We start from the raw sequence: 23,628 nt of genomic DNA on the forward strand, positions 1-23,628 counted from the left end.
AAGAAACAAACAGCATAAAGGATAGGCACAAAATTTATTAGAAAATAAGTTAGGCACTGTTTCTAAGCATACATGGCATATAAATGTGCCTATAAAAAGTATTAGCGCCCCCCTCCCCAATACAGGTTACATCGTGTAACAACAGAAGACCACAGCGGATTTAATGGAGAAATGGCTGAAAGGAGGAAACTGGGGATAGAGGTGTGATGACTCCATGATCCACTGATCCGGGGTGGACTGGACTATGACTGATCCGGGGTGGACTGGACTATGACTGATCCGGGGTGGACTGGACTATGACTGATCCGGGGTGGACTGGACTATGACTGATCCGGGGTGGACTGGACTATGACTGATCCGGGGTGGACTGGACTATGACTGATCCGGGGTGGACTGGACTATGACTGATCCGGGGTGGACTGGACTATGACTGATCCGGGGTGGACTGGACTATGACTGATCCGGGGTGGACTGGACTATGACTGATCCGGGGTGGACTGGACTATGACTGATCCGGGGTGGACTGGACTATGACTGATCCGGGGTGGACTATGACTGATCCGGGGTGGACTATGACTGATCCGGGGTGGACTATGACTGATCCGGGGTGGACTATGACTGATCCGGGGTGGACTATGCGCACGGCAAAAGCAGAATCATAAAAAGGTTTTTAAAAAATTGGCAGCAGTTTAATAAGCCCACCCTGGGGGATTCTGCTGGAGAAGCGCAGGACCAGGGGGGCTTTGGGTCGTATTCACATGCAGCAGATGATTTGTTGTAACTCCTAAGAGAGTAACTGCCACCAAATCTGCTACATGTGAATACAACCTGATATCAAGTTCAAGCTACAAGGTGATGGCACCAACAATAAAGAAGCACTGAAGGGTTGTCTGTTGCCGGCTCCATGCACACTCATCATCACTGGTCTCACAGCGCCATCTGTCTCATTCCAGCTCAGTTGCACCCATATGTCTCATACTGTAACTTGGTCATGTGATCACCAGCCTGACCCCCAGAAAACCACAGTGTTTACTGTGTCAGATGAAGCGGTCTGTACTGGGTCAGCTGACTTCCTATGATCTATTGGAGGACATCCCCTCCTATCAGACCTCTGCTGCTCTCGCTCTCTCTATGCGATGGAAATATACTGCAGTTATACACCTTCCCTGAGCCTCTGTTCACATGTTGCCTTTTTCCATTAGATTTCCATGAAATCGCAGCAAAACGGCTCTATTTTCTATGTTACCATAATTGCACAAATTACAGTACAAGTGCATCGTTACTGCGGTTTGGAAGAATCGCGGTGAGCGGGCAATGTGTAAGGATGCCTCATAGGAAAGGTAGGCAGCATCCGGAAATCATTTCAGAGAGGCTACACACATCAATATGGCTGAAACCCCATGCTCTGCCGCATCAGCTGAGACAGGTGAGAACATGGCAGACACAAGAACCTCTACAATGTGCTCAAGTGCTCCTTTAATGTTCTTGGAGACCCCCGAACAGTAGTTGGATTTAACCGTGCTAAACCTTTCATGGTCTCAGGCAGAGAAGCAGCTTTCTCCCATCTCCTCATTTAGTATACATGGATGCTGAGCCAAGCCGAGCGTGCATGCATGCATATGATTGGGATTAAAGGGGTACTCCGGCGAAAATCGACTGGTTTCAAAGTTATATAGCTTTGTAATTTACTTCTATTCAAAAATCTCCAGTCTTCCAGTACTTATCAGCTGCTGTATGTCCAGCAGCAAATCCCCATAGAAAACCTCTCCTGCTCTGGACAGTTCCTGACATGGACAGAGGTGGCAGCAGAGAGCACTGTGTCAGACTGGAGAGAATACACCGCTTCCTGCAGGACATACAGCAGCTGATAAGTACTGGACGATTTCTTAACAGAAGTAATTTACAAAGCTGTATAACTTTCTGCAACCAGTTGATTTTTAAGAAATGAAAAAAAAAAAAAAAAAAAAACACTAAAAGTGCCCCTTTAAGAGAAAACAATCTGCACATGCAAAAGGCGGCGGATCCCCGCCCACACCCCAAATGCAAAGCCCATCCCTGCCATCCTGTGACTGGGGGAAGGGGTCGTGAATACTTTTTAGAGGTACTGCAACCACTAAGACAGTCCAGCCTCCAGTCACCTACACCGCTCCTTATGTTACACTGTTATAAGTGACTGCCATGGACGCTCACACGGCCTGACTATCCATACACCAAAGACCACCCAATAATTCAGATTGTGCGTTGGGGTCATCCCGCGGGGGGAGGACGAGGCTGTAATACTTGATCACGGCAGCGATATAATCTGCACGTCCCGTAAAACACAAAAAAGGCAATGTTATATGTAGTTACTAGAAGTCCCATGTGATAGGAAGGATGATGGGAGTGGCAGTCGCTCCTTTCAGGCTCCGTCATTCCTGCTGGATGACGTTGGCAGTACTGTATACGCTATATACCTCTGTATACAGGGGGCGTCGCTGCCTCCTATATTGGGATTATATAATGTTAGTCCGACGCTCGATGCATAGATCGGCCGAGATTCAGGCAGGAAGTCCGTGGAATGTTTTTGTGTTTTTTTTTTCTCCTTTATTTTTTGTGGCTTCTTCTCCTTCCATCAAAGCTTCTTGGGAGACTCGACAATGATGACCGGCCACATCCCGAAGAGGAACTGCAGGGGGAAGACCAGAGAGAGGAGTCAGGACGTACCAGACATGTCTGCTGTTATAACCTATCCCAGGGTAGGGAACCTTGGCTCTCCAGCTGTTGCAAAACTACAACTCCCATCATGCCTGGGCAGCCAAAGCTTTAGCTGTTGTAGTTTTGCAACAGCTGGAGAGCCAAGGTTCCCTACCTCTACCCTATCCTGTGGATAATATGGGGAGGAACAAGGCCAAGCTCCACCCCCTCCCAACACTAAGCGGGGGTAGGGGCCTGACCTGCTCCTCTGAGGCCGGCCCCTGGCTTTGTAGAGATTTTAGCCCCCACCTCATTCTGCAATATTTTCAGACCCAGCAGAACTACTACTCTCAGCAGGAATCAGACAGAAGTGTAGAGGACCGCTACTTACCTTAACCTTGGGCCGATATTTCAGGAACAGAGTCCGTGTGTACAAGCTGAAATACAGGAGGAGCAAACACTGGATTATTACCGCAGACCACCTGTATGGTGACATCTATGGCAAAGCCAAAAAACTAAGAAATCCCATAGTTACCTAAACAAGATGTGCAGATAGGAGCCCAGTCCGGTCAGTATGTGCCACCAGGCGTGGAACTGGGTCACGGCCCCCAGGACGGGGGGCATCTTCTGCCGGACATCCCTGCAAAATGACCCGGGAGACTTTAATGAGGAGAAAGTCTGTTAGGGAAATAGTCCGGCTGATAATTACGGGATGTCTGTGGCCTGTGTGTAATGTGCCGAAACCTCCCTGCTGTGCTGCCCTCCTGACATCAAAGTGGGCCTAGAACGTCCACATTGTGACAGGGAGGCAGCACTATCTGTGCCTACATTACAGGCAGAAAGGCAGTGCTATCTGTGCCTACATTACGGGAAGGCAGTGCTCTCTGTGCCTACATTACAGGCAGGAAGGCAGTGCTATCTGTGCCTACATTACAGGCAGGAAGGCAGTACTATCTGTGCCTACATTACAGGCAGGAAGGCAGTGCTATCTGTGCCTACATTACAGGCAGGAAGGCAGTGCTATCTGTGCCTACATTACAGGCAGGAAGGCAGTGCTATCTGTGCCTACATTACAGGCAGGAAGGCAGTGCTATCTGTGCCTACATTACAGACAGGAAGGCAGTGCTCTCTGTGCCTACATTACAGGCAGGAAGGCAGTGCTCTCTGTGCCTACATTACAGGCAGGAAGGCAGTACTATCTGTGCCTACATTACAGACAGGAAGGCAGTGCTATCTGTGCCTACATTACAGACAGGAAGGCAGTACTATCTGTGCCTACATTACAGACAGGAAGGCAGTGCTATCTGTGCCTACATTACAGGAAGGCAGTACTATCTGTGCCTACATTACAGGCAGGAAGGCAGTGCTATCTGTGCCTACATTACAGGCAGGAAGGCAGTGCTATCTGTGCCTACATTACAGACAGGAAGGCAGTGCTCTCTGTGCCTACATTACAGGCAGGAAGGCAGTACTATCTGTGCCTACATTACAGGCAGGAAGGCAGTGCTATCTGTGCCTACATTACAGGCAGGAAGGCAGTGCTATCTGTGCCTACATTACAGGCAGGAAGGCAGTGCTATCTGTGCCTACATTACAGGCAGGAAGGCAGTGCTATCTGTGCCTACATTACAGACAGGAAGGCAGTGCTCTCTGTGCCTACATTACAGGCAGGAAGGCAGTGCTCTCTGTGCCTACATTACAGGCAGGAAGGCAGTACTATCTGTGCCTACATTACAGACAGGAAGGCAGTGCTATCTGTGCCTACATTACAGACAGGAAGGCAGTACTATCTGTGCCTACATTACAGACAGGAAGGCAGTGCTATCTGTGCCTACATTACAGGAAGGCAGTACTATCTGTGCCTACATTACAGGCAGGAAGGCAGTGCTATCTGTGCCTACATTACAGGCAGGAAGGCAGTGCTATCTGTGCCTACATTACAGGCAGGAAGGCAGTGCTATCTGTGCCTACATTACAGACAGGAAGGCAGTGCTCTCTGTGCCTACATTACAGGCAGGAAGGCAGTCCTATCTGTGCCTACATTACAGGCAGGAAGGCAGTACTATCTGTGCCTACATTACAGACAGGAAGGCAGTGCTATCTGTGCCTACATTACAGACAGGAAGGCAGTACTATCTGTGCCTACATTACAGACAGGAAGGCAGTGCTATCTGTGCCTACATTACAGGAAGGCAGTACTATCTGTGCCTACATTACAGGCAGGAAGGCAGTGCTATCTGTGCCTACATTACAGGCAGGAAGGCAGTGCTATCTGTGCCTACATTACAGGCAGGAAGGCAGTGCTATCTGTGCCTACATTACAGGCAGGAAGGCAGTGCTATCTGTGCCTACATTACAGGCAGGAAGGCAGTGCTATCTGTGCCTACATTACAGACAGGAAGGCAGTGCTCTCTGTGCCTACATTACAGGCAGGAAGGCAGTGCTCTCTGTGCCTACATTACAGGCAGGAAGGCAGTACTATCTGTGCCTACATACAGACAGGAAGGCAGTGCTATCTGTGCCTACATTACAGACAGGAAGGCAGTACTATCTGTGCCTACATTACAGACAGGAAGGCAGTGCTATCTGTGCCTACATTACAGGAAGGCAGTACTATCTGTGCCTACATTACAGGCAGGAAGGCAGTGCTATCTGTGCCTACATTACAGACAGGAAGGCAGTGCTATCTGTGCCTACATTACAGACAGGAAGGCAGTACTATCTGTGCCTACATTACAGACAGGAAGGCAGTGCTATCTGTGCCTACATTACAGGAAGGCAGTGCTCTCTGTGCCTACATTACAGGCAGGAAGGCAGTGCTATCTGTGCCTACATTACAGGCAGGAAGGCAGTGCTATCTGTGCCTACATTACAGACAGGAAGGCAGTGCTCTCTGTGCCTACATTACAGGCAGGAAGGCAGTCCTATCTGTGCCTACATTACAGGCAGGAAGGCAGTACTATCTGTGCCTACATTACAGACAGGAAGGCAGTGCTATCTGTGCCTACATTACAGACAGGAAGGCAGTACTATCTGTGCCTACATTACAGACAGGAAGGCAGTGCTATCTGTGCCTACATTACAGGAAGGCAGTACTATCTGTGCCTACATTACAGGCAGGAAGGCAGTGCTATCTGTGCCTACATTACAGGCAGGAAGGCAGTCCTATCTGTGCCTACATTACAGGCAGGAAGGCAGTACTATCTGTGCCTACATTACAGACAGGAAGGCAGTGCTATCTGTGCCTACATTACAGACAGGAAGGCAGTACTATCTGTGCCTACATTACAGACAGGAAGGCAGTGCTATCTGTGCCTACATTACAGGAAGGCAGTACTATCTGTGCCTACATTACAGGCAGGAAGGCAGTGCTATCTGTGCCTACATTACAGGCAGGAAGGCAGTGCTATCTGTGCCTACATTACAGGCAGGAAGGCAGTGCTATCTGTGCCTACATTACAGGCAGGAAGGCAGTGCTATCTGTGCCTACATTACAGGCAAGAAGGCAGTGCTATCTGTGCCTACATTACAGGCAGGAAGGCAGTGCTATCTGTGCCTACATTACAGGCAGGAAGGCAGTGCTATCTGTGCCTACATTACAGACAGGAAGGCAGTCCTATCTGTGCCTACATTACAGGAAGGCAGTACTATCTGTGCCTACATTACAGACAGGAAGGCAGTGCTATCTGTGCCTACATTACAGACAGGAAGGCAGTGCTATCTGTGCCTACATTACAGGCAGGAAGGCAGTCCTATCTGTGCCTACATTACAGACAGAAAGGCAGTACTATCTGTGCCTACATTACAGGAAGGCAGTGCTATCTGTGCCTACATTACAGACAGGAAGGCAGTACTATCTGTGCCTACATTACAGGCAGGAAGGCAGTCCTATCTGTGCCTACATTACAGGCAGGAAGGCAGTGCTATCTGTGCCTACATTACAGGCAGAAAGGCAGTACTATCTGTGCCTACATTACAGGCAGGAAGGCAGTCCTATCTGTGCCTACATTACAGGCAGAAAGGCAGTCCTATCTGTGCCTATATTACAGGCAGGAAGGCAGTCCTATCTGTGCCTACATTACAGGCAGAAAGGCAGTAATATCTGTGCCTACATTACAGGCAGGAAGGCAGTGCTATCTGTGCTTACTTTATGCATAGAAAGGTGGTAATATCTGTGCCTACATTACAGGCAGAAAAAAAAGAACTGTGTGCTTACATACTAACAGGTAGGAAGCAGTACTATCTGTCTCCACATCATACCTCCAGTAGTACTGCCTCCTATCTTTTCCTGTAAATGTTCTCATTGCTTCCTGTCTTTACCTTTAAAGGGGTACTCCGGGCAAAATGTATTTCTTTATGGAAGGTTAGACAAATCACTAGTATACACTATTTATGGGAAATGCTATTTCCCTCAATTCAGTAGATCAGGCAGGCTCAATTTCTCTAAAAAAAACGTGACATGACGTCTCAAGTGTATGTTTTCCGGCGGGGTCCAGCAGGGGGCGCATGTAGAAGTATAGACTAAGGGGCCTATTCCACCGAGTGATAATCGGCCGAATCGGACAATTATTGCTCCGTGGAATAGAGAGAACGATCAGCCAATGATCGTGTCATCGGCTGATCGTTCATTTAGGTTTAGACCTAAAATCATCGTTCGCCACCAGCGCATCGCTACGGTGGAATAGCGGTGCGGGGCGGCGACCGATGATTTCAGCAGCATCATACATTACCTGTCCAGGCTGCAGGTCTTCTCCTGGTCCCGCGCGGCAGCAGCTTTGGAGCGGCCTGTCTGAACTGACAGACCGCTCAGCCAATCACTGGCCGGAACCGCCGCGGCCAGTGATTGGCTCAGCGTTCTGTCAGTTCAGACAGGCCGCTCCAAAGCTGCTGCCGCGCGGGACCAGGAGAAGACCTGCAGCCTGGACAGGTAATGTATGAAACAAGGGCTGCAAGGACATCGGTAACGATGTCCCTGCAGCCCTCGCTTAACGATCATCGGGGCCGTGGAATAGGCCAAGTAAACGAGCGGCGATCTAGCAGATTGTTTACATCGTTGATCGGGCCCTGCTCGGCCAGTGGAGTAGGGACCCTAAGAATAGACGTCTCGTCCCGTGCTGGCAATGTCCCCCTCCCCCCCCTCCCATCTCTCTGCCTGTCTCCCCTCCCTCGGCCATGCCGCCCGTTCCCGTGCAAGGGGGTGAGCGCTCCTTACGTGCCGCTCACCCCGCTGCACCTCCTTTGAAGAAGCTTCCCGTGCTCTCCCATCCTCTATGAGACCCTGCGGCTCCGTACCCCGCCGTCTGGTCCAGTCCAGGAGCTCTCACCCCGCCACCCGGTCTCGTTGGGGTGAGCGCTCCTGCGCCTCCTCTTGTCCCCTCTGTTCTCCTCCTCCTCCCGTCATTCTGCCCCGCTGTGCCTCAGCGCTGATCCCGCTGCTCGGTCCCGTCAAGGTGAGCGCTCCTGCGCGGGATCGGGCGGCGGGGTACGGAGCCGCAGGGTCTCAGAGGATGGGAGAGCACGGGCAGCTTCTTGGAAGGAGGCAGATAAGGAGCGCTCACCCCCCTGCACGGAACCGGGCGGCATGGCCGGGGGGGCGGGGGGGACAGGCAGAGAGATGGGAGGGGGTCATTGCCAGCACGGGACAGGAGGGAGGGACAGAGAGAGCACTGCACTTCTACACAGACGTCTATTCTTAGTCTATACTTCTACATGCGCCCCCTGCTGGACCCTGCCGGAAAACATACACTTGAGACGTCATGTCACTTTTTTTTTTAGGGAAATTGAGCCTGCCTGATCTACTGAATTGAGGGAAATAGCCCTTTATGTGCATTTCCCATAAATAGTGAATACTAGTGATTTGTCTAACTTTCCATATGTAATAAAATATTTAAAATGTTTTGCCCGGAGTACCCCTTTAAATCAGGGAACTACAATTGGCAATCATTTCCTACAGTAGCAATTTCAGGCCTAGATGTTATAGGCACAGATAGTACTGCTTTCCTGTACAGCACAGATTGTGCTGCTTCCTTTCTCTTTTTGTGAATGGATGATTACCATTTGCCTGCACATTCCCTTTAAATAAGGTAGACAACGGGCGGACGCCCAGGCAGTCCATAGCATATAGCAGCGGTCTGCTGCTGCCGCTACTACTCCACGGAGCGATGGCAGCAGATCGCTGCTATATGAGTCGTTTGTCTTTCAACATGTTAAAAGAAAGTGCTACAATGATCAGCCAAAATCATTCATGTCGGCTGATCATTGTGTTCTATTACACAGGATGATTATCGGCCAAATACGGACGATAATCGTTCCCGTGCGATAGGGCCTTAAGTCATACAGGCACAGATAGTACTATGTCCTTGTCTCCTTATCTGTGGGTCATACAGGCACAGATAGTACTATGTCCTTATCTCTCTCTGTAATGGGCCTATTACACGGGTTGTTTAGAGCAGTGATTTTCAACCTTTTTTGAGCCGCGGCACACTTTTTATACTTAAAAAATCCCGGGGCACACCACCAACCAAAATGGCACAAAATGACACTAAAACAGTACATATTATACATATAGTTAATAATATAGATTCTAAATGTATTTATACTCCCTCAGTGTGAAACCTGGGCCTGTTTTCTTCTCCCCCCTGCTTCTCTCCTGTGCTTCTCTCCACCATACTTCTCCCCCCTGTGCTTCTCTCCACCATACTTCTCCCGCCTGCTTCTCTCCTGTGCTTCTCTCCACCATACTTCTCCCCCCTGTGCTTCTCTCCACCATACTTCTCCCGCCTGCTTCTCTCCTGTGCTTCTCTCCCCCATGCTTCTCTCCTGTGCTTCTCTCCACCATACTTCTCCCCCCTGCTTCTCTCCTGTGCTTCTCTCCCCCGTGCTTCTCTCCACCATACTTCTCCCCCCTGCTTCTCTCCTGTGCTTCTCTCCCCCGTGCTTCTCTCCCCCATACTTCTCTCCCCCATACTTCTCTCCCCCATACTTCTCTCCCCCATACTTCTCTCCCCCCTGTTTCTCTCCACTAAACTTCTCTCCCCCCTGCTTCTCTCCCCTGTTTCTCCCCCATCCCCAGGTTTCTCTCCCCCTTTGTTTTCTCCTGTTTCACAGGGGCACCATAGTTTGGGGAACTTTCCCCGTGGCACACCCGACCATGTGCCACGGCACACTAGTTGAAAATCACTGGTTTAGAGGAGCAAACGAGTGCTCTCAGCGCTCGTTTGCTCCTCGTTCCCCGCTTGCTGCCGCCGCTATTCATCGCGGCAGCAGCGAGCGGGTGAGTGCAGGAGGGGCGGCGGGAAGCTGCTGGGGGGGCTGCCCGGGGGATCGCTGATCGTTCGGGCAGCCCATAGGATATAGCAGCGTTTGCTGCCGATGTTCCTGTTCAACGGAGCGACGGCAGCAGATCGCTGCTATATCAGTCGCTTGTTTTTCAACATGTTGAAAAACAAGCGACTGCAACGATCAGCCGACATGAACGATGTCGGCTGATCGTTGCACTCTATTCCACGGGACCATTATCGTCCGTAGCGGCCGATATCGGCCGAATACAGACTATAATCGTTCTGTGAAATAGGGCCTTAAGTCATACAGGCACAGATAGTACTATGGCTTTGTCTCCTTACATGCAAATCATACAGGCACAGATAGTACTATGTTCTTATCTCTCTGTAAGTCATGCAGGCACAGATAGTACTATGTCCTTATCTCTCTCTGTAAGTCATACAGGCACAGATAGTACTGCTTTCCCATAAGCTATTTTAAAGAGCAGGTAACATTTTAAAAAATTAAAACGATTTCACATAAAAGTTTTCTCTACAGCACCATACAAGCAGCAATGACGACTATGACCGACTAAAGCTTGGAGGAGAATATGATAACTGTTACGGATACCACAGAATGGCATATTCTTGTATGTGTGACCGCAGTCCTTACCTCCACGTATCACAGAAAATGTTGTCCACGTTCCAGAGCAGAAATCCGAGTAAAAACACTCCTAAGGAGGTGTAAGCCAGGCCCCTCAGCCACGGGTACACCCTGCGAGAGAGAGAAGCAGAGAGACATACCATGCAGGTGACTACAGGCCGTATTGTAGTACCACCCCCCAGGGTCCAGCAATCAGATTACCCATAGGTTCATAGTGTAATAGCCCTCATACTATGGCCAAGAGTGCAGACTACTGTATCAGGCTACCACATCCTACAGACTACAGAGAGTATTACAGGTTAGTAGCCAGGTCTTACCATGTAACTATATACACAGATCGGAGGACCAGGAAGGTCACCAGCAATCCATACATCACCTGGAGGGACAACAGGGAAATCACTTAATGCAGACAACACAGACATCCTACAATGTGACCCCCACCAGCACCCCGGAGACCAGGAGAGGAGAGGATTATGGGATGTGACCGTACCTGATGAAACACCGGCTCCTTCCATAGTAAGTAAACCTGATAGAGAGACAAAACACATAGTGCTGATGGAGTTCCAGTATCTGATTGAATCATAGAGACACTACATCCTGATGTAGCAGAGCTCAGGTGGCCTAATGCAGAATTAACTCAACTGATTCCGTTCCAATAGGCACAATGTTATCACTCTTACTTAAAGGGGTTGTTCACTATAAAAACATTTTCTTTCAAATTAACAGGTCCCAGCAAGTGCCAGAGATTTGTAATTTGCTTCTATTAAAAATATTGAGTCCTTCAGTACTTATCAGCTGCTGTATGTCCTGCAGGAAGTGGTGTATTCTTTTCAGTCTGACACACTGCTCTCTGCTGCCACCTCTGTCCATGTCAGGAACTGTCCAGAGCAGCAGCAAATCCTCATAGAAAACCTCTCCTGTGCTCCAGACTGGAAAGAATACACCACTTCCGGCAGGACATAAAGCAGCTAAGGATTTTTTAATAGAAGTAAATTACAAATCTTTTTTTCTGAACAACCCCTTTAATTCAGACTACCACTAGAGGGAGCCTGAGCATCCACTCTGTGTGCCACTATATGGATTATCATTATGCAAGTTTAATACTTATATGCAATGTCTAGAAGCCCCATATAGAATAAACAGATCAGCTAGTTATCCTCTATCCTACAGATAGGGGGAATTGTAATCTTACTACACTGTACTAAGCTTCATACTGGTCTTGAATTTCCTCTAGTGACATCCAGAGCTGCATTCAGAATTCTGCTGCCTGAAACTAGGGACTGCGCTGTCCAACATGTCCCTAAAACCTCTACAGAGTTCCTGCCCTGTAAAAGATGTATCCTTTCACTATAGACGACTACTGAACAATGCTTAATGTAGCCCCTCCACTTCCCACAATGCATTACAGCAGATTATACTCTTTCTGCAAGCAAGACACAACAACCATGTGACTGCCTGCATCCTAAGCATATTGTTTTCCAGCAGAATTCTGAATGCAGCTCTGGGTGTGAATGGTAAATGCATTATATGTAAACAGGAAATAATTGATGTTATGGAAACTAACAACAAGGCCCCTGAACAAAGACGAATGTGACACTTACTGTAGTTACTACTACACTGAAAAGTATCAAAAGGACGAGCAGCAAATAATTGTAGGAGTTTCTGTTCTTGAAACATTCGTATCTGTAAAGAGAGAGACAAAGCGTCACAGTGTGCAAGGTGCCAGGGACTGATTTACTGACTGTGGGAGCAGTTCCATCTTCTCACCACCAGATGGCAGCAGAGCACCACTGTAATAGACCTGTAGGGGATGAGTACAACTGCTCATCAATCTGCAGCTCTACAGCTAGTGCAAAACTGCAACGCCGAGCCTGCTGGGAGTTGTAGTTTTGCAACAGCTGTAAAGCGGCAGGTTAGAGAACATTGTTAAATAGCAATGATCAACGCAAGGGTATTGGGGCGTACACCCCTAACAGTACGAAAGATGTGATGGACAGGTATTGGGGCGTACACCCCTAATAGTACATGAGGTGTGATGAATGGACAGGTATTGGGGTGTACACCCCCTAATAGTACATGAGATGTGATGAATGGACAAGTATTGGGGTGTACACCCCCTAATAGTACATGAGATGTGATGAATGAAGAGGTATTGGGGCGTACACCTCTAATAGTACATGAGATGTGATGAATGGGCAGGTATTGGGGCGTACACCCCCTAATAGTACATGAGATGTGATGAATGGGCAGGTATTGGGGCGTACACCCCTAATAGTACATGAGATGTTATGGGCAGGTATTGGGGTGTACACCCCTAATAGTATATGAGATGTGATGAATGGACAGGTATTGGGGCGTACACCCCTAATAGTACAGGAGGTGTGATGAATGGACAGGTATTGGGGTGTACACCCCCTAATAGTACATGAGATGTGATGGACAGGTATTGGGGCGTACACCCCCTAATAGTACATGAGGTGTGATGGATGGACAGGTATTGGGGTGTACACCCCTAATAGTACATGAGATGTGATGGACAGGTATTGGGGTGTACACCCCCTAATAGTACATGAGGTGTGATGAGTGGACAGGTATTGGGGCGTACACCCCCTAATAGTACAGGAGGTGTGATGAATGGACAGGTATTGGGGCGTACACCCCCTAATAGTACATGAGGTGTGATGAATGGACAGGTATTGGGGCGTACACCCGTAATAGTACAGGAGGTGTGATGAATGGACAGGTATTGGGGCGTACACCCCTAATAGTACAGGAGGTGTGATGAGTTGACAGGTATTGGGGCGTACACCCCTAATAGTACATGAGATGTGATGAATGGACAGGTATTGGGGTGTACACCCCTAATAGTAAATGAGGTGTAATGAATGGGCAGGTATTGGGGTGTACACCCCTAATAGTACAGGAGGTGTGATAAATGGACAGGTATTGGGGCGTACACCCCTAATAGTACATGAGGTGTGATGGACAGGTATTGGGGCGTACACCCCCTAATAGTACATGAGGTGTGATGAATGGGCAGGTATTGGGGCGTACACCCCTAATAGTACATGAGGTGTGATGAATGGACAGGTATTGGGGTGTACACCCCTAATAGTACAGGAGGTGTGATGAATGGACAGGTATTGGGGCGTACACCCCTAATAGTATAGGAGGTGTGATGAGTTGACAGGTATTGGGGCGTACACCCCTAATAGTACAGGAGGTGTGATGAATGGACAGGTATTGGGGTGTACACCCCTAATAGTACAGGAGGTGTGATGAATGGACAGGTATTGGGGCGTACACCCCTAATAGTACATGAGATGTGATGGACAGGTATTGGGGCGTACACCCCTAATAGTACATGAGGTGTGATGAATGGACAGGTATTGGGGCGTACACCCCTAATAGTACATGAGGTGTGATGGACAGGTATTGGGGTGTACACCCCCTAATAGTACATGAGGTGTGATGAATGGGCAGGTATTGGGGCGTACACCCCTAATAGTACAGGAGGTGTGATGAATGGACAGGTTTTGGGGCGTACACCCCCTAATAGTACACGAGGTGTGATGAATGGACAGGTATTGGGGCGTACACCCCTAATAGTACATGAGGTGTGATGAATGGACAGGTATTGGGGTGTACACCCCTAATAGTACAGGAGGTGTGATGAATGGACAGGTATTGGGGTGTACACCCCTAATAGTACAGGAGGTGTGATGAATGGACAGGTATTGGGGCGTACACCCCTAATAGTACATGAGGTCTGATGAATGGACAGGTATTGGGGCGTACACCCCCTAATAGTACAGGAGGTGTGATGAATGGACAGGTATTGGGGCGTACACCCCCTAATAGTACATGAGATGTGATGAATGGACAGGTATTGGGGTGTACACCCCTAATAGTAAATGAGGTGTAATGAATGGGCAGGTATTGGGGTGTACACCCCTAATAGTACAGGAGGTGTGATAAATGGACAGGTATTGGGGCGTACACCCCTAATAGTACATGAGGTGTGATGGACAGGTATTGGGGCGTACACCCCCTAATAGTACATGAGGTGTGATGAATGGGCAGGTATTGGGGCGTACACCCCTAATAGTACATGAGGTGTGATGAATGGACAGGTATTGGGGTGTACACCCCTAATAGTACAGGAGGTGTGATGAATGGACAGGTATTGGGGCGTACACCCCTAATAGTATAGGAGGTGTGATGAGTTGACAGGTATTGGGGCGTACACCCCTAATAGTACAGGAGGTGTGATGAATGGACAGGTATTGGGGTGTACACCCCTAATAGTACAGGAGGTGTGATGAATGGACAGGTATTGGGGCGTACACCCCTAATAGTACATGAGATGTGATGGACAGGTATTGGGGCGTACACCCCTAATAGTACATGAGGTGTGATGAATGGACAGGTATTGGGGCGTACACCCCTAATAGTACATGAGGTGTGATGGACAGGTATTGGGGTGTACACCCCCTAATAGTACATGAGGTGTGATGAATGGGCAGGTATTGGGGCGTACACCCCTAATAGTACAGGAGGTGTGATGAATGGACAGGTTTTGGGGCGTACACCCCCTAATAGTACACGAGGTGTGATGAATGGACAGGTATTGGGGCGTACACCCCTAATAGTACATGAGGTGTGATGAATGGACAGGTATTGGGGTGTACACCCCTAATAGTACAGGAGGTGTGATGAATGGACAGGTATTGGGGTGTACACCCCTAATAGTACAGGAGGTGTGATGAATGGACAGGTATTGGGGCGTACACCCCTAATAGTACATGAGGTCTGATGAATGGACAGGTATTGGGGCGTACACCCCCTAATAGTACAGGAGGTGTGATGAATGGACAGGTATTGGGGCGTACACCCCCTAATAGTACATGAGGTGTGATGAATGGACAGGTATTGGGGCGTACACCCCTAATAGTACATGAGGTCTGATGAATGGACAGGTATTGGGGCGTACACCCCCTAATAGTATAGGAGGTGTGATGAATGGACAGGTATTGGGGCGTACACCCCTAATAGTACATGAGGTGTGATGGACAGGTATTGGGGCGTACACCCCCTAATAGTACATGAGGTGTGATGAATGGACAGGTATTGGGGTGTACACCCCCTAATAGTAGAGAAGATGGAACTTACAGACAGTAGACAAAGACGCTGCAGCTGTAGATCATTGGCAGCTCATCCAGAAGCTGAGGAGAGAAGATACAGGATTATGGTCGCTGGGTCATCACCACCGCTCATTTCTTAGATGGTTTAGCCAGATTTATTACTATTATACGTTGTATACGTTATACTGGCCATCATACATAGTAATATATACACTGGCCATCATACATAGTTATATATATACTGGCCATCATACAGTTATATATACACTGGGCATCATACATAGTTATATATACACTGGGCATCATACATAGTTATATATACACTGGGCATCATACATAGTTATATATACACTGGCCATCATACATAGTTATATATACTGGCCATCATACATAGTTATATATACTGGGCCATCATACATATAGTTATATATACTGGGCCATCATACATAGTTATATATATACTGGGCCTGTCAGTAAGGATCATACATGTGAGTCTCCGCTCCCGGACGCCGCTCCTCTGATAAGAAGAACATTTCCCGCCATAGGGCGTCACCACATCACTCTATATACATGCTCAGACATGCTGAGAGTATACAGGGCAGGACTATCCCAGGATATGCACAATTCACACCAGGAAAGGACAGTATATAAACCAGATAATATATAATATATCTTCTGTGAACGTCCCTCCCACAATGCCCCGGGATATAGGACAGGAATGGTATTACTGGTCGCATTATTACCTGCATCTCGTATTGCAGCGTCATATGGAAGCACCAGGATCCCATCCCCACAGCTGTAGTAGAAGCAGAGGTCAGCGTTACGTACAGTTCAGATCCCCCATAGGTCAGCGTTACATACAGTACAGATCCCCCATAGGTCAGCGTTATACAGTACAGATCCCCTATAGGTCAGCGTTATACAGTACAGATCCCCCATAGGTCAGCGTTATACAGTACAGATCCCCCATAGGTCAGCAATGTGTACAGTACAGATCCCCCATAGATCAGCGTTACGTACAGTACAGATCCCCATAGATCAGCGTTACGTACAGTACAGATCCCCATAGGTCAGCGTTACATACAGTACAGATCCCCCATAGGTCAGAGTTACATACAGTACAGATCCCCTATAGGTCAGCGTTATACAGTACAGATCCCCTATAGGTCAGCGTTATACAGTACAGATCCCCTATAGGTCAGCGTTACATACAGTACAGATCCCCTATAGGTCAGCGTTACATACAGTACAGATCCCCCATAGATCAGCGTTACGTACAGTACAGATCCCCCATAGGTCAGCGTTACATACAGTACAGATCCCCTATAGGTCAGCGTTACATACAGTACAGATCCCCCATAGGTCAGAGTTACATACAGTACAGATCCCCTATAGGTCAGCGTTACATACAGTACAGATCCCCTATAGGTCAGCGTTACATACAGTACAGATCCCCCATAGATCAGCGTTACGTACAGTACAGATCCCCCATAGGTCAGCGTTACGTACAGTACAGATCCCCCATAGGTCAGCGTTACGTACAGTACAGATCCCCCATAGGTCAGTGGTGTACAGTACAGATCCCCCATAGGTCAGCGTTATGTACAGTACAGATCCCCCATAGGTCAGCGTTACGTACAGTACAGATCCCCCATAGGTCAGCGTTACGTACAGTACAGATCCCCCATAGGTCAGTGGTGTACAGTACAGATCACCCATAGGTCAGCGTTACTTACAGTACAGATCCCCCATAGGTCAGCGTTACGTACAGTACAGATCCCCCATAGGTCAGTGATGTGTACAGTACAGATCCCCCATAGGTCAGTGATGTGTACAGTACAGATCCCCCATAGGTCAGTGATGTGTACAGTACAGATCCCCCATAGGTCAGCGTTACGTACAGTACAGATCCCCCATAGGTCAGCGTTACGTACAGTACAGATCCCCCATAGGTCAGTGATGTGTACAGTACAGATCCCCCATAGGTCAGTGATGTGTACAGTACAGATCCCCCATAGGTCAGTGATGTGTATAGTACAGATTCCCCCATAGGTCAATGATGTGTACAGTAGAGATCCTCCATAGGTCAGATTTATGTAAAGTAAAGATCCCCCATAGGTCAGCGTTACGTACAGTACAGATCCCCCATAGATCAGCATTACATACAGTACAGATTCCCCATAGGTCAGTGATGTGTACAGTACAGATCCCCCATAGGTCAGTGATGTGTACAGTACTGATCCTCCATAAGTCAGCATAATGTACAGTACAGATCCCCCATAGGTCAGCGTTGTCTACAGTACAGATCCCCCATAGGTCAGCATCATGTACAGTACAGATCCCTCATAGGTCAGCATCATGTACAGTACAGATCCCCCATAGGTGAGTGATGTGTACAGTACAGATCCCCCATAGGTGAGTGATGTGTACAGTACAGATCCCCCATAGGTCAGTGATGTGTACAGTACAGATCCCCCATAGGTCAGCATCATGTACAGTACAGATCCCCCATAGGTCAGCGTTGTGTACAGTACAGATCCCCCATAGGTCAGCATCATGTACAGTACAGATACCCCATAGGTCAGCGTTGTGTACAGTACAGATCCCCCATAGGTCAGCATCATGTACAGTACAGATCCCCCATAGAGACTGTGGATTATATACTGATTGGCACGCTCAGTGTCACAGTCTCTATGTGATGCATAGAGTCCTCCTTCTCAGTCCTCCTCACCTGCTATACCCAGGTAGGCCACCAGGTAGCGGGTCTCCAGGCGGTCTCGCACAGTCTGGATGGCTCCGTAGATTGGGGGGAGGATCATAATCAGGTTGCTCACCGTGTTCCCTGTAGAGAAAAGACGACACTGGTCAGCGCCTCTATTGCTGTATACGCTCTGACTGGTCAGGACTGGGCAGATGCGACATCCAGATGGGTGACAACCGGGTCATAGTTATATGGCAGTTTTATTGGGGTTCACCCAGCTTTCCCAGCATCCTGAACACTCCCATATTATCATAACTAGACACACTGGACAGGAAAGCTGGCCATATTGGAGGTCACCCAGCTCCAGGACTTTGGTGGGGCCCCTTTAAGGCGGCCTCCTCCCCTGTAATGTATTCACCATTATACATCTGATATGTAAATCCCTGGACACCGAGGGTCCGGGACAGATTTCCATACCGACCCCAGGAGGCGGCTCAGTATTTGCCTATGCTAATGGATGGACGATGTCCGTACAATCCCACAATGCATCACTGGATGGCAGGAAAGTCTCCACCTAGAGATAAGGAGAGGTCTGTGTAATCTCATAGCAGCGGGGGAGGGGACCGGGCGTCTGCTGCAACTCAAAGCTAACTGGGATGTGCCTAATAAATATGTGAACCCCTATAGAAGTCACCGGCTATGATCGCCCCTATGTAATTGTATGTATAGAAACGACTGAACGTTGCAGTTTTCACTTTGGCCATTAGAGGTCAGTATCATAGTCAGCAATGCAGACTCACTTTACACTCTGCTGCAAAGGCACTTGTCATAGCTAGACAGTACTGTGTGCTCACCGGGGTGGGGGTGGGGGTGGGGGGGGAGGGAGGGGCAAATGTGGCAAACTACTTGTCAGCCCCCATAAGTTATGTAGTGGACAGAAGTGCGCCCCCTATAGATTATAATATCAGCTTCCCTTGGTGTCTGCACAGGTTTTGGCGTATAGACTGTGATGGTTCACACAGGGTTAAACCATTACGCATCAGGCTGTAAAGCAAAATCCAGGCAGCCATAAAACAGGGCTGCCGCTATACACCTGGAGGTCACCGGCGTGCAGCCGCCCTAACATCACGTTTTACGAGAATCATTAAAGTACATTATACTCTGAAGGTTGTGACAATTACCGATCCGGCCAAAACCAACACATTGGACGCCGAGAAGACGCTGCCGGTGAGGAGCAAAGACTGTGCGGTGACCAAAGCATCATCTATATACAGCAAACAGATCAACCCCTGCCTCGTCCCCTATGCTTTATACTACAGCTCCACTCTGTTATAGCAATGCTTTATACTGCAGCTCCACTCTATTCTAGCAATGCCTTACACCGCAGCTCCACTCTGTTATAGCAATGCATTATACTCCAGCTCCACTTTATTATAGCAATGCCTTACACTGGAGCTCCACTCTATTCTAGCAATGCTTTATACTACAGCTCCACTCTATTCTAGCAATGCATTATACTCCAGCTCCACTTTATTATAGCAGTGCTTTATACTGCAGCTCCACTCCGTTATAATGCAGCTCCACTCGGTTATAGCAATGCTTTATACTGCAGCTCCACTTTATTACAGCAGTGCTTTGCCCCTATTCTTTATATAGCTGAAGGCCATTAGGGCATGCTGGGAGTTGTAGTGTTGCAGCAGCTGGACACTAAATCAGGAAGTTGCGTCCATAAAGCCTCCCTCCCCTGGTCCCCCGCGCTGGCAGTGGGCAGGATACACATGAGTGAGCGTGCAGCTACACTCTACTCACGTGCCGCCCATTACCTCGCATCACTGACCCCAGACACCGCGGCCAGTACTGAGACAGCAATACACTGCGGGCGCACGCTTCAAGGGCATTTCCACAGGAAAAGTGAAAAATCCGCAGGAAACATAAATCTGTAAGGCCTATTGCGTAAAGAAGCAGCGGAGCAGTTACCATAGCAACCATTCAGATCACAGCTTTCATTTCTAAAATGGCCTCTGAGAAATGAAAGCTGGAATCTGGTAGGTTGTTATGGTAACTGCTCCACTGATCCATTATCAGATGGATCCAGATCTCTGTGGAGAAACATGGCCAGTCAGATGGATCTAGATCTCTATAGAGAAACATGGCCGGTCAGATGGATCCAGATCTCTATAGAGAAACATGGCCGGTCAGATGGATCCAGATCTTTATAGAGAAACATGACCGGTCAGATGGATCCAGATCTCTATGGAGAAACATGGCCAATCAGATGGATCCAGATCTCTATGGAGAAACATGGCCGGCCAGATGGATCCAGATCTCTATGGAGAAACATGGCCGGTCAGATGGATCCAGATCTCTATAGAGAAACATGGCCGGTCAGATGGAGTAACGATCTAGAGAAACATGGCCGGTAAGATGGATCCAGATCTCTATAGAGAAACATGGCCAGTCAGATGGAGTCACGATCTAAAGAAACATGGCCGGTCAGATGGATCCAGATCTCTGCAGAGAAACATGGTTGGTCAGATGGATCTAGATCTCTATAGAGAAACATGGCCAGTCAGATAGATCTAGATTTCTGAGGAGAAAATGGCCGATCAGATGGATCCAGATCTAGAGAAACATGGCCGGTCAGATGGATCCAGATCTTTATAGAGAAACATGGCCAGTCAGATGGAGTCACGATCTAAAGAAACATGGCCGGTCAGATGGATCCAGATCTCTGCAGAGAAACATGGCCGGTCAGATGGATCCAGATCTCTGCAGAGAAACATGGCCGGTCAGATGGAGCCAGATCTCTGCAGAGAAACATGGTTGGTCAGATGGATCTAGATCTCTATAGAGAAACATGGCCAGTCAGATAGATCTAGATTTCTGAGGAGAAAATGGCCGATCAGATGGATCCAGATCTAGAGAAACATGGCCGGTCAGATGGATCCAGATCTTTGTAGAGAAACATGGCCGGTCAGATAGATCCAGATCTCTGTAGAGAAACATGGTCGGTCAGAGGGATCCCGATCTCTATAGAGAAACATGGCCGGTCAGATGGATCTAGTTCTCTATAGAGAAACATGGCCGGTCAGATGGATCCAGATCTCTATGGAAAAACATGGCCGGTCAGATGGATCCAGATCTTTATAGAGAAACATGGTCGGTCAGAGGGATCCAGATCTCTATAGAGAAACATGGCCGATCAGATGGATCTAGTTCTCTATAGAGAAACATGGCCGGTCAGTTGGATCCAGATCTCTATGGAAAAACATGGCCGGTCAGATGGATCCAGATCTTTATAGAGAAACATGGCCGGGCAGATGGATCTAGATCTCTATAGAGAAACATGGACGGTCAGATGGATCCAGATCTCTATAGAGAAACATGGCCGGGCAGATGGATCCAGATCTCTATAGAGAAACATGGCAAGTCAGATGGATCCAGAATCCAGATCTCTATGGAGAAACATGGCCGGTCAGATAGATCCAGATCTCTATGGAGAAACATGGCCGGTCAGATAGATCCAGATCTCTATGGAGAAACATGGCCGGTCAGATGGATCCATCACGATGGGTTGATGCGATTCGGAAGGCCAAAGGAGATCTATCCCACTACTGGATGGGGTCAGTAATAGCGGTTACAGCAATCCCTGCAGTAAATCCACAGCGGCATACAGCCCGAGGATTAGCCGAGCTCTGCAGAAATAAAAGGTAACACATTGCTTTGGATCAGGATCAAATATTCCGGAAAATGTTTACTCAACGTGAGAGCATCCACTACAGCTGAGAGGTACAGAGGGCGAAACCACCGCGCATCGCCCTCCCTGCCGGCTATGGAGGAGACCAGCTGCACCTTGCTGACTGTTTCCTTTTAGCAGCAGTTTTGTTTTTCCACTAATGAGTAATAATAAGGTAGAAGAGCTGTGAAATCCGTAAGAAGAAGGGATTGTAGAGCGCCGCAGTGTGATAACTCAATGGGCATGTCAGCGGAGCAGCGTGTCCGGGACTGGGTGATTACATGGGTACAACGTGACCCGGATGTAACGCTACGTCCAGAGCCACTGTGCAAGTGTTAGTGCCAGCTATAATATATGGCCAACATCTCTGCTGCTTAACCCCTTATATGCAAGGCACCAGTCACACAGCATCTGAGGAGTCTACTCCCTATTCCCTTATATGCTGCATAGTAGTCACACAGCATCTGAGGAGTCTGCTCCCTATTCCCTTATATGCTGCATAGTAGTCACACAGCATCTGAGGAGTCTGCTCCCTATTCCCTTATATGCTGCATAGTAGTCACACAGCATCTGAGGAGTCTGTGCCTAACCCCTTATATGCTGCACACTAGTCACACAGCATCTGAGGAGTCTGCTACCTAACCCCTTAAATAGTTACATAGTTAATATGGTTGAAAAAAGACACATGTCCATCAAGTTCAACCAAGGAGGGGATGGATACAGGGAAGGGGGAGGGGTGATAGGTTCTATACATAGGCATTTATATTATTTTGCTCTAAGAACTTGTCTATTCCGGTTTTGAAGCCCTCTACTGTTTTTGCTGTGACCAGATCCTGTGGTAGACTGTTCCACAGATTCCGGAGATTGAACCTTTTTTCTCCATGCGGCAGCAGTGCCCTCTTGTCTCTCCAGGCGGAGGCAGCGTCCCCTTGTCTCTCCAGGCGGAGGCAGCGCCCCCTTGTCTCTCCAGGCGGAGGCAGTGCCCTCTTGTCTCTCCAGGCGGAGGCAGTGCCCTCTTGTCTCTCCAGGCGGAGGCAGCGCCCCCTTGTCTCTCCAGGCGGAGGCAGTGCCCCTTGTCTCTCCAGGCGGAGGCAGCGCCCTCTTGTCTCTCCAGGCGGAGGCAGTGCCCCCTTGTCTCTCCAGGCGGAGGCAGTGCCCCCATGTATCTCCAGGCGGAGGCAGTGCCCTCTTGTCTCTCCAGGCGGAGGCAGTGCCCCCTTGTCTCTCCAGGCGGAGGCAGTGCCCCCATGTATCTCCAGGCGGAGGCAGTGCCCTCTTGTCTCTCCAGGTGGAGGCAGTGCCCCCTTGTCTCTCCAGGCGGAGGCAGTGCCCCCTTGTCTCTCCGGGTGGAAGCAGTGCCCCCTTGTCTCTCCAGGCGGAGGCAGTGCCCCCTTGTCTCTCCGGGTGGAAGCAGCGCCCTCTTGTCTCTCCAGGCGGAGGCAGCGCCCCCT

At 48.8% G+C, this 23,628-nt stretch overlaps 1 protein-coding gene across 1 annotated transcript in view; it reads right to left on the reverse strand.

Moving 5' to 3' along the window:
- Positions 1–15: 15 nt before the first annotated feature.
- The window catches only part of ACER3 (alkaline ceramidase 3), a 36,093-nt gene continuing 12,480 nt past the window's right edge, over positions 16–23,628 (reverse strand). The window contains exons 2-11 of the mRNA XM_069969542.1: positions 18,472–18,582; positions 16,484–16,536; positions 15,769–15,821; positions 12,198–12,279; positions 11,087–11,122; positions 10,914–10,972; positions 10,606–10,707; positions 3,209–3,313; positions 3,065–3,110; positions 16–2,665 (exon numbers count right to left, since the gene is read on the reverse strand). Of these exons, the coding sequence (XP_069825643.1) occupies positions 2,612–2,665; positions 3,065–3,110; positions 3,209–3,313; positions 10,606–10,707; positions 10,914–10,972; positions 11,087–11,122; positions 12,198–12,279; positions 15,769–15,821; positions 16,484–16,536; positions 18,472–18,582 (701 nt within the window). The 3' untranslated portion in view covers positions 16–2,611. The remainder of the gene's footprint in view (positions 2,666–3,064; positions 3,111–3,208; positions 3,314–10,605; positions 10,708–10,913; positions 10,973–11,086; positions 11,123–12,197; positions 12,280–15,768; positions 15,822–16,483; positions 16,537–18,471; positions 18,583–23,628) is intronic.

This window comes from Dendropsophus ebraccatus, chromosome 5 (assembly GCF_027789765.1).
Source record: "Dendropsophus ebraccatus isolate aDenEbr1 chromosome 5, aDenEbr1.pat, whole genome shotgun sequence".
Classification (NCBI taxonomy): domain Eukaryota; kingdom Metazoa; phylum Chordata; class Amphibia; order Anura; family Hylidae; genus Dendropsophus; species Dendropsophus ebraccatus.